General features: G+C 53.6%; 1 protein-coding gene, 2 long non-coding RNA genes and 1 pseudogene across 4 annotated transcripts; all 4 read left to right on the forward strand.

The window, feature by feature from the left end:
- The first annotated feature begins 398 nt into the window (after window positions 1-398).
- On the forward strand, window positions 399-2,110 carry LOC306815209 (serine/threonine-protein kinase PAK 1 pseudogene; annotated as a pseudogene). The gene is made up of 3 exons (XR_013777885.1): window positions 399-584; window positions 1,397-1,534; window positions 1,982-2,110. The product of XR_013777885.1 is annotated as a serine/threonine-protein kinase PAK 1 pseudogene (transcript).
- Window positions 2,111-7,134: 5,024 nt separating this feature from the next.
- Window positions 7,135-9,618, forward strand: LOC306815211 (uncharacterized protein). The gene is made up of 7 exons (XM_079331820.1): window positions 7,135-7,433; window positions 7,727-7,791; window positions 7,937-8,053; window positions 8,241-8,389; window positions 8,698-8,845; window positions 9,091-9,278; window positions 9,366-9,618. Exons 1-7 carry the CDS (start codon window positions 7,319-7,321, stop codon window positions 9,505-9,507), a joined length of 924 nt encoding a protein of 307 aa, XP_079187946.1. The 5' UTR covers window positions 7,135-7,318; the 3' UTR covers window positions 9,508-9,618.
- A 157-nt stretch (window positions 9,619-9,775) lies between these two features.
- LOC306815215 lies at window positions 9,776-10,490 on the forward strand. Its single transcript, XR_013777355.1, has 3 exons — window positions 9,776-9,895; window positions 10,067-10,207; window positions 10,401-10,490. It is a non-coding gene; the product is annotated as an uncharacterized lncRNA (long non-coding RNA).
- Window positions 10,491-11,497: 1,007 nt separating this feature from the next.
- LOC306815217 lies at window positions 11,498-12,278 on the forward strand. Its single transcript, XR_013777356.1, has 3 exons — window positions 11,498-11,608; window positions 11,883-11,939; window positions 12,230-12,278. It is a non-coding gene; the product is annotated as an uncharacterized lncRNA (long non-coding RNA).
- The last annotated feature ends 204 nt before the right edge of the window (window positions 12,279-12,482 follow it).

A 12,482-nucleotide genomic window follows, 5' to 3' on the forward strand; every position in this document is an offset into this window, starting at 1 on the left:
TGAGGGCCAGCTCCCCAGAAATGGTGCTGGTGGGAGTGCAGGGGCACCTGCTTTGAGCTGGAGGTGCAGTTGGTACGTGCACAGAGGTATGATGAGGAGCCACAAGCAGTCAAGAGTGGTGTTGGTCTGTGTGTGTCCCTTCCAGAGAGAGGCAGATCCAATCTCAACCTTCAGGGAAGTAAAGGCCCTGCTGTGAGCAGCGTTTAAAAACCTGGGTTTTTTGGAAGTGGTCAATTCCCTCCTTCCTTGGCTAAAGCCCCAAGGAAATTGAGCATGAACAGTTCTCCAGGAGATTCATCAACAGCACATTCATTGACATAGAGTGGGGAATTCTTTTGCTTAAATCCCAGTTTGAGCTGGCTTTCATGGTGTGTTGTTTTCTCCACATCTGATTTGGCCTCTTTGCTCAGCTCACCCCTGAGCAGAGCAGACGGAGCTCAGTGGCTGGCACTTGTGGATATATGGCACCTGAGGTCATGGCAGGTCAGCCATATGGCCCCAAAGTGGACATATGGTCTCTGGGAATTGTGGGCATTGAAATGGTGGAACAAGAAGTTCCTTGCCAGAGCCAAACTTCTGTCTGGGTAAGGTGCAAATACTTAGTGATCTGTCTTTCTCACCTGTTCCATGTTCTGTGTGCCACTGGACAAAATCCCATTGCCATCTGCTGGCACCACTTCAAAAAAATCTCTCTTTCTAAAAATGTCCCTGCAGCACCTCAGCATCTGCTGTAGTTTTGCTTGCATCAGATTTCCTTTTGCCACATAAAGAAGCTGAAACTTTCAGACTGCCTGGAAACACAGCTGCACGTATTTCCTCTTTGTGTGCCCAAACAGGCATTTTCCTTTCAATACATTTGTGCGTGCATCTTAATGTGTTTGTGTGGAATATGAGATTCCAAATGTTTGTTTTCTTACCTGAGGAATACCTGGTGGATTTCCTTTATTTCTTCCAATTCCCATTGTTTACTGGAACAGGACAAAAAGCTTGATGAGTTTTGGTTTATGACAGCTATGATTAAGAGACCAACAACCACTGCAGAGATGCCTTTCATGTACTAATTAGTGGAAACAGAATTACTTAATATAGAAAAGTCCCTCTTCAAAGAAGGCTGTCAAGCTGGTGCAAACCCTCAAAGAAGAAATGTTTTTGCTAATGTAGTTCCCACTGACTGGGTCAGTCAATGAAATCAGCTGCCAAGGCAAGATCCCTTGGATCTTGAAAAAACTGTGTCTGCTTTGGGGTTTGGGTGTTTTGTTGGTACAGGAAAGTCATCTCTGCCTCTCTGCCAGGGCAGAAACTGCCAGTGCAGAGTGGAGGTCAAACAATGGCATCTGGGAGAGCAGTTACAGATGTGAAAGAAGCAGGTGGAGCCTCGTGTTTCCTTTTTCTCCAGGCTCAGCACATGACAGCCACAGGAGGGACCCCACAGCTGCAGCAGCCCAAGCTCTTCTCGCCTTTGCTGCGGGACTTCCTGAGCTGCTGCCTGCAGACAGACGAGGCACGGCGCTGGTCTGCCAAGCAGCTCCTGCAGGTAAAATGCAAAGGGGCTGCAGTGAAACAGTGTCTGAGGGATGGGCTCCTCCTGCACTGAAGTCCAAGGCATCAGATGACCCTTCCTCCTCCCCACCTCCAATCTTGTTGCTGTTCAAGTGAAAACGGTGAGGAGTCCTAGACTGGGCTGGGTGGGCTGGCAGGGAGCTGTAAAAGTCATCTGGTCCAACCAGCCTGCAATGAGCAGGGACATTTTAAAGTAGAGATCAGGTTGCTCAGAGCCCCTTCCCACTGGAGCTGGAATGTTTCCATGGATGGGGCATTTGCCATGTGGTTGTAAAACCTGTACCATTGTTGAAGCATGGGTCATAGACGCACTCAAACTCAATCCACTTTTCACTTAAAAATATTACTCCTGTCTTTGAAACACCACTTTGGAAAGTCGTGGTCCATTACTCTTTTTTTTTTTTTTTTCCCCTTTTTGCAGCATCAGTTTGTAACATCAGCCAAGCCTGCATCCAGCCTGGTGCCACTGATCCTGTCTCTGAAGACGTGGAAGAAGAACGCGAGTGGCAATCCATCCAGAAACATTTTCTCCAATACCAGCCTAGGCTAGGATTGTAGAGTAGGATTGCAGATAAATAAATAAAGTTTATGAAACCTCAACTCATTTGGAAGATTCCCCTCCTTCTGCCATTTTCTCCTCTAACCTTCCTCTCCTATTTTCACTCACATTTCTCACCATTTTCCCCTCAGTTTTATCATCCTTTTCCACTCAGGTTTCCTACCATTTCTTCCCTCACATTTCTGTCCTACTTCCACTCACATTGCTCACACTTGCCACCTCATGTTTTCTGATATTTTCCCCCCTCACATTTCTTCACTCACTGGTTCCTGTCAGTGACTGTTTCTCTTCAATACTTGATGGGCTTGTCTTCTTTTATTCCTGCAATCCCCTACTCAAAATAACTTGAAGAATCCCATTAAGAACAACGTGAACCACAAAGGACTTCCAGGTGCAGTTTTGGTCAGTGTTTCCATTTTAGAGTCTTCATAGTGTTCTAAATTAATAGGTACCCTGAGGGATACACATTCCAGGTGAGCAGCCACTGCACAGTCCACTTCAAGTAGATCCCATCTCTGTCATCATCAACACACAGTCACCATGGCTCCGGCATGTGCGAAACAGGCTGTGGTGGCAAATGCCATTGGCCCTCTTTTGAAAGGGGAAAAATAGAAAAAAAGGAAAAGAAAAAGATTTTCTTTTAAAACATTTAAACAATGCAGTTTCTTCCTATTTCCATCTATTTGAATTGCCTTGACACCAAAATACTGCCAGCGGACATTATGAACTGGCTGGTGGATGTTGGTGTGCACACACCAAGGTGCCACACTGTCTGTCCCCCAGCTGTCTGTTCATGTCCATTTAAGCAGAGGGCTGAAAAGGGGATTCTGCCTGCCCCGAGCTGCTCCGGGGCCAGGGCTGGGCCAGCAGAGGCTGAGAGCTCACTGGGAGGGACAGGCTCAGCCCCGGGCACCATCTTGTGTGTGGTGCCTCAGCCCCGGCCACCATCTTGTGTGTGGTGCCTCAGCCCCGGCCACCATCTTGTGTGTGGTGCCTCAGCCCCGGCCACCATCTTGTGCCTCCACCAAGTCCAGCTCCAAAGGGAACGGGTTGCTGTTTTGCCAGCAGGCAGGGTCAGCACCAAAGAAAACAACACCAGTTTATGGAATAAGTGTCATTTACTGCAGTGCAAAACACCAAAGAAATACAAAAGGATAAACTAAGGAATGCACTGCATTATTGCACAAAAAAATTGCCCGAGGCGATTAAGAAACGGGCATCACCAGTTACCTTAATACTTGACCATAGTCCTGACACACACGTCACCTGGGGAGCCTCAGTCAGGATTCACACCAGCTTGTAGGGAGTTCTATTTGGAAGGGGAGTTAGCTCTATCTATACTATTTCGAAGGATTATTACATGAAAGGAATCTCTGCACTGGTTGCTGGTCCCTTTAGCATTGCTTCCACTCAGCAAAAATCAAGTTTTTTATTCTCTTCTTGAAAAAAAATACAGATGCAGAATCCATTTAAAATAGACAGAAATAACAATGGCAAGAGGCCCAGGAGTCTCCATGAAAACACCCCTCACAACAGAACAGCTCAGTGCTATTACTGAAATAGATGGTGACCAGAGACTTTGTTACTTTCCTCTTCAAGCCAGAGCAAAATTTCCTTCACTTCTCCCACACAGTCAGAGGTTACAAAGAAGGTTTTATCCTGTGCCTCTGCAGCTGAGCTCAGCCACTGGACATTCTGAGGAGCTGAAATGCTCACTGTCATTAGAATTGTGCAAGCCAGGGATGGCCCAGCTCCTGCATAAAGGAACACAGCACTGGCATCAACCACAGCCCTTGGATCCCAGCCACAGGCACCTGACTGCAGCTCATCAACTTGTTAAAGTGCCAAGAAACAGCCAGGGGCTTGGTGTGCAATTCTAGTTGCAGTCGGAGAAAAACACATCCTAAACTTCCTGGCATCATGCATTTTGAATCGTGCACATGCAATCCCTAATTCCCATGGAATAACGGCAGTCCGGGCATTGGTAGTTTGGACATCTTCCGTTCCCCTCCCAATTCCCATGGAATTGCAGCATCTTGGGCATTAGAAATTTAGAATTGTCCTGATGTCCTCCCAATTGTCCATAACAAAATGCACTATGGGTGTCAGGAGTTATGAATCCCCCTTAGCCTTGTTAAATTCCAATCATATTCCCATGGAACAGCTACATTCCAGGTGTCCAGAACTGAGAATCATCCAATTCCACTCCCATATTCCCATACTCCCATACTCCCATACTCCCATACTCCCATACTCCCATACTCCCATACTCCAGCTCCTCTCACAATTTTCCTTGGAATAATGGGATTCCAGGTGCCAGGAATTTTGAACCATCCATATGCCCTCTGATATTCCCATGGAATTACAGCATAGCAGGCATTGGGAATTTATAATTTACCAGTTCCCCTCTCAAATTCCCAAGGAATAACAGAATTCTGGGTGTCAGATACTTGGAATCCTTCAGCTCTCAAATCCTCATGTAATAAGAGCATTCCAGGTGTCTGACAATCCTGCAGTTCCTGCTATTGACAATCCTCCGTCCTAACATTCCAGGTATCAGGAATTCTTACTCCTCCAGGTCCCATCCCAAAATCCCATGGAATAATGATATTCTGGGTGTTGGCAATCTTGAATTCTCCAGTTCCTGCCATATACTTTCATGGAAGCATGACATTCCATGTGTAAGGAAATATAGAATACCCCATAAAGCGTCCCAAAATCCTAGAAAATTCCCACGGAATAATAACATTCCAGGTGCCAGGAACTGAGATTTCTCCAATTGCTCTCCAAAATTCCCACCAACACCATGGAATTACAGCATTCTCAGCAATGGGAATTTGGAATCATCCAGTTTCCCTCCAGATTTTCCATGGCCTTGTGGCAATGGAAGAACAATTACCATAGAACTGGACTGGCCAAGTTACCATGGGATCCCTTCTCCCTCAGTTACAGTTTACAATCAAACTAATGAATTGACAGGTAGAATGCAAGGACTATGGAAGAACAGACCCACCAAGGCAACACCCAATAACCCACCGGTGTGAGACAGCACCAGCCTTCACAGGTTTGTTAGGGCGTTGCTCCCAAATTTAGGAATTGCACAACTGCAACAGGCCGTTTCAAGCATCTCAGCCAAAATAGAATTGACTGCTAATTCAACAGCGGATGCTTTAAGACAACTACAAACAGAAACACACTAAAAGAAGTAGTCTTTCAAACCCACATGGTGTTAGATACAGTAAGAGCCAAATGGGAGGAGTTTGCATTCTAATTTATAGCAGTTGTTGCACTTCTATAGATAAGCCAGGGCAAAAGCCATCCACTGGCTATTTGAGCAGACAATCCTATAGAGCATGCCCAGGAAGCAGGGGTGGAAAGTTCAAGCCCGAGGAAGACTCAGGAGCCTTCACCCAAAACGACCAGCAGGAGGCTGGCGACCACCTGCTGCAGAAACCATGCATGTGTTACAAGGGCTCACATTGTCATGTCATTAGAAAATACGTTGCAGTGTGAAAGGTAGGAAAAAATAATTTGCACATTAAGTGAAAAACATATACAAGCTAGTACTGTGCAAAGAATGGACAAGTGATTTTGTTGTGGAGCAATGCTCCTCCCTCCGGGTATCAAATAAACAAATTCCTGCCCCATAGGCCTTCTACTATGGAGTAGTCCTGGTTTCTTGCCTCCTTTTCGGGCATCAGAATGCACTGGATTTCAGCATCATCCTGCCCAGGAAAGAATTGGGTCCATGTCTGCATCCCTATTTCGGACTGTACAAGAACACTGTGGACTTCTTCCCATTCTACCTGGAACTGGGCAACAGTGCCCAAGTTCAGCTATTACAGCCCTGCATGGAGAGACTTTAATTAATCTAGGAAGAGTTTCCAAAGGCCTTGTGTGCGATCCTTGCTTGGTACCTTTAGTCATAATTTGTGTCCCGAGAATGTTGGAATGAATTTCTCTTTTGCAATGTGTTTGCTGATCTTTGTTTTTGGAAATGGAGAAGAGATTTTTGGAAGCTTTATTTATTGCAGTGCTTGAAGTTCCCTGTTTGTGGCTTTCCACTGCAATGCTCAGCAGGCACACAGTTCTCTTTGGATATGAGCTAGCAGCACCAGACACGCAGCAACTGGAGCACTGAACATCAGAGATTGGGCTGATGTTTTTGTTAGAACACAAGAAAACATGCCAGTGTCTCTGTACAATCTAGTTGTACTGGGAAACTCAGCTGCTGATTGTGTTCTGGTGCTCCTGCCAATCCCTCCCAAAATTATTTCAGAAATTATTTCAGGACTAACAGCTTCTGCCTTCTGACAGACACCAAGTGTTGCCAGGATTTGCTCCAGCGCTCCTGCCAACAGCCCCTGTAGCAAGCAGCACAGTCCCCAGTGTGTGTGGGCTTTGGCTCCCTCTGGCACAGAAGCCCCCCGGGGTACAGGTCTCTGGGGCAGGAGCCGGGCACCAGCGCTGCCAGGGCTCGGGGGGTGGCAGATCTGCTTGGGCAGGGACTCAGCCACGCCTGCTGCTTTCAGTGTTCACAGGTCCCAGGGGTCAGAGCAGCATTCCTGCCCTTGCCCACACGTTCCTGGTCTGTGTCACAGCCACGGGTTTAGGATGGCCACCAGCCGAGTTGTGTCCCAAGGAGGCCAAGCCAGCTTGTGTGCAAGGCCCCGTGCCCTTCCTGCTGCAGCTGCGTCGGCAGCCCTGGGGCTCCTTCTGCTGCCCTGAGCCCACAGAGCAGGGCAGCGTTTGCCCATGGTTTGAGCCATTCCCAACATTGCTGTCGGGCTGCTTAAGCATTTGGGGTGAGGGATTCCTTGCAACCTGGGCCACTTTGGGTGGGCTGGGGGCAGCTCCAGGGCCAGTGGCAGTTCATGCAAGGGCCGTTAGTGACACCGTGCAGCACGGTCACCATGGCATGGAACACGACAGGGTGTCAACGGACCCTTGGTGACATGTGGTGATATAGGAGCTGTTGGAGACACGGCCACACCACAGTGCTCAGAGCACGCGAGAGGACAGGACGGGACAGAGCGGTGCCGTGAGGAGCCCCCACACAGCGCACTCGTTCCTGCCTGACCCGGAGCTTCCCTGAGTGTTACTCCTGCAGCTGACTTTGCAGCCAGACTGCGGGAGTGTTTGCCTCACAACTTTCCTGAGGAATCTCTCTAGCAGGTGCTCGTGAGGCCAGACTCCAGCATGGCAGCATTTCTCAAGATCTTCAGACTGTTCTGCAGAATAAAAAGGAGAGGAGCTAGAGTTCACCCAGCTCAACAGCCTGAAGAGCCAGAGCAGTCTCAGCCAAAGCAGGATGGTGAGTGGCAGAGCTGGGCCACAGGGCTGATGGCTCCTGCCAGCATGGTGATATCCCATCCCATCCCATCCCGTCCCATCCTGTCCCGTCCCGTCCCGTCCCATTCCATCCCATCCCCTGAAGACATGCCCAGGGACAGGAGGGAAGAGGGGCCTTGCAGACGCCCTGCAGCACCCTCGCTCCATCCCCTGGGGCATCCCGGGGCTGTCCCTGCCTGGGGAGTGCAGGGCTGGGCTCTGTTCTCTGGCCTGTCCCGCAGCCCCTCAGCTCTGGCTGCGCTCGCTCTTTGCCAGGAGCAGCCATGGAACAGACACAGGAGCAGGAATCCACCGGTGGCCTCTTTCCCAGAACAGCACAGGTACCTGCAGCCATTCCCACCTGGGCTGGGCCTGCTGTCACTGCTCAGCCCTGCACAGTGTTTGGAGCACTCCATGGAACATCCCTTTCTTCCTGCCCTTTTGTTCTCCTGCTGCACTTGCAAATTCATCAAATGCATTTGGTAGGAAGAGACCAGCACCACGGGCGCTGGCTCCATGGAGAACTGTGACAGCTCCACCACCAACTCCAATGCTGCCCTGCTGAATATGCTTGGAGAAGAGGGTTTGCCAAGTCCAAAGCAAGTAAGCAGCCTGAGGCAAGGGTTTGATCCTTCCAGGACTTGTTAGGCCTCCCAAGCCACTGGGGCCTGCTTGTCCCTGTCAGCCTTTGAGGCCATCACAGTGTGGTGGGAAGGGAAACACTTCTCTGGGGAAGCTGGGGACGTTACTACCTCTGGCAGCTTTCCAAGTCTCCCCGTGCCTTCTTCAGGTGCCTGCCATGGTGAAATACATCCACCAGTGGCTCATGGCCAATGAGTCTGATGAGCACAGGCTGGACAGGAAACTGCTGGATCTCACCGAGGCGCAACCCACTGATGTGGTGATGACTCTCCTGAGTGTGGCCCCATCGTGTGACAGGTATGGGAGGGCTCAGGGCTCACCAGCCCATCACCCTGTACAGCCTGTTCCAGGTATCTGACCAACAGAGAGTTGCAGGGCCCACTGGCTGCTCCCTTTCCCTGCCCCGGCATGTCAGCCCCCGAGCCTGCTGCCATGCTCCCTCCCTGCCCCTCAGGAGCCTGTCCCCACAGGACTGGACTGTCTGGGTGCTGCCAGCAAGGGACAATGGGCAGAGGCAGAGCTGGCATCCAGCTCAGGCCCCTGCTGCTGCCCAGTCCCTGGTGCTTTGTCTGAGACCGCCCTGAGACAGAGCTCTGACCCTGCAGAGCTGCTGAGACCATGTGGAAGACCATCTTGTGCTCGAGCAGGACTGCGGAGTCGGTGCAGCTGAGACTCCTGGATGTGATGGGGAGCTGGCCAGAGCACAGCACGTGCACCTCCGATGGGGACACAACGAGAGTCTTTGCCCTGGCTGTGAGTTTCTGGAACTGGCCTTTGCTCACCCAAAGGCTGCCTCTCCAGCAGCTCTCCATCCTCCTTCCCCCACTGCATCTGCCAGCCTCAGGTGCTGGGCTGAATCCTGCCCTAGGGGCAGCTTCAGGGGCACCAGGCCCGGCGCTCCCCCTGAATCTCCCCTGGCCTCTCCCTGCCACGCACAGGGCCCTGACTCACGGACACCACGGCACTGAGCACCACCTCGGGCTGTTTGTCCTTTGCAGGCGACTGTGGTGACGTGGAAGATCCTCCAGGTGCCCTGCATCCCAGAGACAGTGATGAAGTTTTTGCCCCGCATATTTGTCCACCTGCTCTTCCAAGTGCTCTTCAGCACTCTGGACACACCCATGGAGGTCGATAAATTGTGGAAGGAATGCCAGCAGCAACATGGCCTTGCTGCCAGCCCCAACAGGTTCTCTGTCCCAGTTCTTCTGTCCCTGTCATGTCCCCAGGGAGGGAGCCAGTGCTCCCAAGGTGACCTGAGCTTTGTTCTACACAGGTTTGCAGTGCAGACCCTGAAGTCCCTGCTCTGCCAAATGCAGGGTGAGCGTGTGGTGATGGCAGTGGGGCGCAAGTGTGGCTGGGACACGCTGCTGTGTGTTGACACCCACCACTATGCCGTGGCTCTGCTGGCCAGGTGAGACTCCCTGCTCTCCACTGCCCCTGGCATTTTTGCTCTGTTCCTTGGGTGCCCCACACAGTGCCAATGGTCGTGGGCCAGAGCGCCTTGTCACTGAGGGACTGCCAAGCAGACTGGAAAAGGCTGGGAGAGGACAGTGCCCACAGGGAGCTACTCCCCAAAATGGCCCAGGCCCCCTTGCAGGATGGTGGGGAATGACCAGACCTCTGGGAATCAGTCCTGGGAGAGGTTTGTGGCCCTGGCTCACAGTCTTGGTTACTTTTCCTCCTGCCAGGGAGATGTCCTGTGTCTCCCCACGTCTGTGTTGCCGGATCTTTCGCTACCTTCTCCAGCTTCTCAGCACACAGGAGCCACGCTGGGATCTGCCTGCCCTGGCCTTCATTGTGGAGGTGAGCCTGATGGCCAGCGCTGCCTCGCTCAGCTGCCCCCCAGCTCTCTGGCCTCTCGTAGCCACAGCTGCCTGAGACGGTGCCCGTGCTTTGGGCTGCTGGCTGGGCCCAGCCCTGTGGGGTTCTGGGCTCCTGCTGGCCAGGTCCCTGTCACTGCCCTGTGCCTTTCAGGTCCTCAAGTACCAGGACTTGAGTGGAAGCAGTGGTAAACGCGTCCTGCAAATCTTGTCACGGCACCTGCAGAGCGAGTGCAGGGAGAAGCGTTACCTGGCACTCAGGGCCCTTCTCAAGCTCACTGATGATCCCTTGCTGGTGAGAAGGGGCAGTGCCTCAAGCTGCGCTGGTGAAAGCAGCCCCTTGTGTTGGACTGGGCTTCGTGTGCTGGGGCAGCTGCTCCCAGCTCTCCTGCCTCCCGCTTCAGCTGCCCGAGTGCTTCGGGACTGGCCTTTGGCCTCCGAGGCCTGACGCAGCAGGGTGGGGCTTCACAGACTTGTGTTCCACACAGGCAAGAAGGATGTGCAGCCTGGCTGAAAGCCTTGTGCAGCTCCTGGAGGAAGCAGATGGAGAAATAGTTAGGATGGCAGCGATGGTACTGAGCTTTACAGTATTTGAAAACAACATCCTGGTAGCCAGCCCCATCGCCCTGCATCTGGCTGAGGCGCTGCTGACACTCTTTGAACATGTAAGGCTCTGTGCCCCCAGCCAGGCACGGCCTCTGGGAGCAGCCCAAACACTTTGTGCCCTGTGGATTTGCAGGCCAGTGCATAGCTGAGCCCTGCAGCCAATCCAGCTGCTGATGCTGAGGTCTTTTTTCTTCCTTTCATGCAGGATACTAGCCAGGTGCAGCAGGTCTCCATACTGCTCTTCCATGCATTGATTACCATTCTGCTGGAAAAGGAAGAAAAGGCCCTAAAAACACAAGTGCAGCAGAGCCTGCTCCCACTCTTCATCCACTGCCATGATAAGAACCGCTGTGTGGCACAGGTTAGGACTCGTGGGCTGCCCGTGTCCCCCTGGGAGGGGGCTCGGCTGCCTCCTGCCCTGGCACCACCAGGGCTGCAGCCTCCTCCAGGCCTGGGCACAGGGAAGCGACTCCTGTGCCCTGAACTGCGGTGCCATCTCCGCATCTCTGCTGCTCTCCAGGCATCTTGGGAAACTCTGCATTGTGCAGCCAAGTTCCTGGAGAGAAAACATCTTAAAAAGCTTGTGAAGAAGAAGAAGCTGTGGAAGTTCGCTGAGTGCCTGGTAAGGAGGGCCTGGAAGCGCCAGGCTCAGGCTGGAGAAGCCCCCTGAGCGCGGCGCTCACTGTGTGCGCTTGGCAGCTGTGGCCCTGCCCAGCGCTGCACGCAGGGGCCGCACGGGCTCTTCTCCAGGCTCCTGCGGCCCCGAGCCGGGTGCCCACGGAGCCCCGGCCCAGCGGGGCTGCGGGGAGTGGTGGCACCGCGGCTCCCCGGGCAGCAGCCGGCCCTGAGCCCCTGCAGAGCCCGGCCCAGCGGCTGCTGGCCGCGCCTCAGGGCTGTGTGGGCAGGGGAGGCCGGGGCTGGGCGTGGGCAGTGCTGGGCAAAGGGGCAGAGCCCGCCCTGAGCCTTCCCTCCCGCCACTCTCCGCAGCTGGCAGAGGACAGGAGCCGAGTGGTGGAGCACGTGCGCCAGGCCCTGCCGTACCTGCAGAGCCCACAGGAGCCCCTGCGAGAGGCGGCCATCAGGTTCCTGGGTGAGCCCGGTTCCCTCCCCTCGTCGCCGCAGCTCGGCCCCAGCCCCGGCTGCTGCCCCGGCAGCTTCTGCCATCCGGGCCCGATGCCGTGGAGCCCCGGCTGCCCTCGGGGCTGCTGCCGCCCTCTCTCAGCCTGTGCCTTGGGCGGCAGCAAGCGGCAAGGGCCCGGGCTGAGCCCTGCCAGGCCATGAGGGCGAGTGGCCACAGGGCTGGCAGTGCTGCTGGCAGGGAGCTGTGCCGCTGGGCAGAGCCGTGACCAGGTCTGTGTTCCCAGGGATGGCCGGGCGGTGCCTGAGGGAGCAGCAGGAAGAGCTCCAGCTCATCTGTGAGGGTGAGTGAGGGCAGCGGGCTGGCAGTGGGGGCTGGCAGGAGGAGCTGCAGGCCCTGCCCCGGCTGCGGAGGGCTCTGCTCCCTGTGCGGACGGGGGGCGGTGTGGGCAGAGCACACAGAGATTTCAGGGCTGCGTGGGGGATTTGTGGCCAGCAGCTTTGGGCTGATCCTGGCGCTACCTTCTCCCTTTTGGCCATGGCTAGAGTGGGCTGGAATATCCCTGGCACAGGAGTCTCCTCGGGTCCCTGCAGATTCAGGATCTGACAGTAGCTCTGTTCCTCTCTTTCCCAGCCCTCGAAGATATGGCAGATGACACCAGCCCTGCCATTAGAAAACTTGCAGCTGAAACAGCGTCCATCCTCCAGGCGATGCAAGACCGATTCCGCGAGGCGTGCCAGCGACGGTCTCGTCTGTGCGGCAGCGCCTGGCTGTGCTATGGGAGCTCTGCCGAGAGATGATCTGGGAGGCTCTGCCTGCTGGAACCACCAGAACCAGCAAGGCAGTGGTCATTTTTTCTTTCTTGAAGTATTTTCTCTTTTTTGTG

This window comes from Erithacus rubecula (assembly GCF_903797595.1).
Source record: "Erithacus rubecula genome assembly, contig: scaffold_421_arrow_ctg1, whole genome shotgun sequence".
Taxonomy (NCBI): Eukaryota; Metazoa; Chordata; class Aves; order Passeriformes; family Muscicapidae; genus Erithacus; species Erithacus rubecula.

Coding starts and splice junctions, on each gene's coding strand:
- LOC306815211 (XM_079331820.1), top strand. CDS start 7,319: ATGGCAGCATTTCTCAAGATCTTCAGACTGTTCTGCAGAATAAAAAGG. Junction 8,390..8,697: donor GTGGCCCCATCGTGTGACAG/GTATGGGAGGGC, acceptor CTGACCCTGCAG/AGCTGCTGAGACCATGTGGA. Junction 8,846..9,090: donor CGAGAGTCTTTGCCCTGGCT/GTGAGTTTCTGG, acceptor TGTCCTTTGCAG/GCGACTGTGGTGACGTGGAA.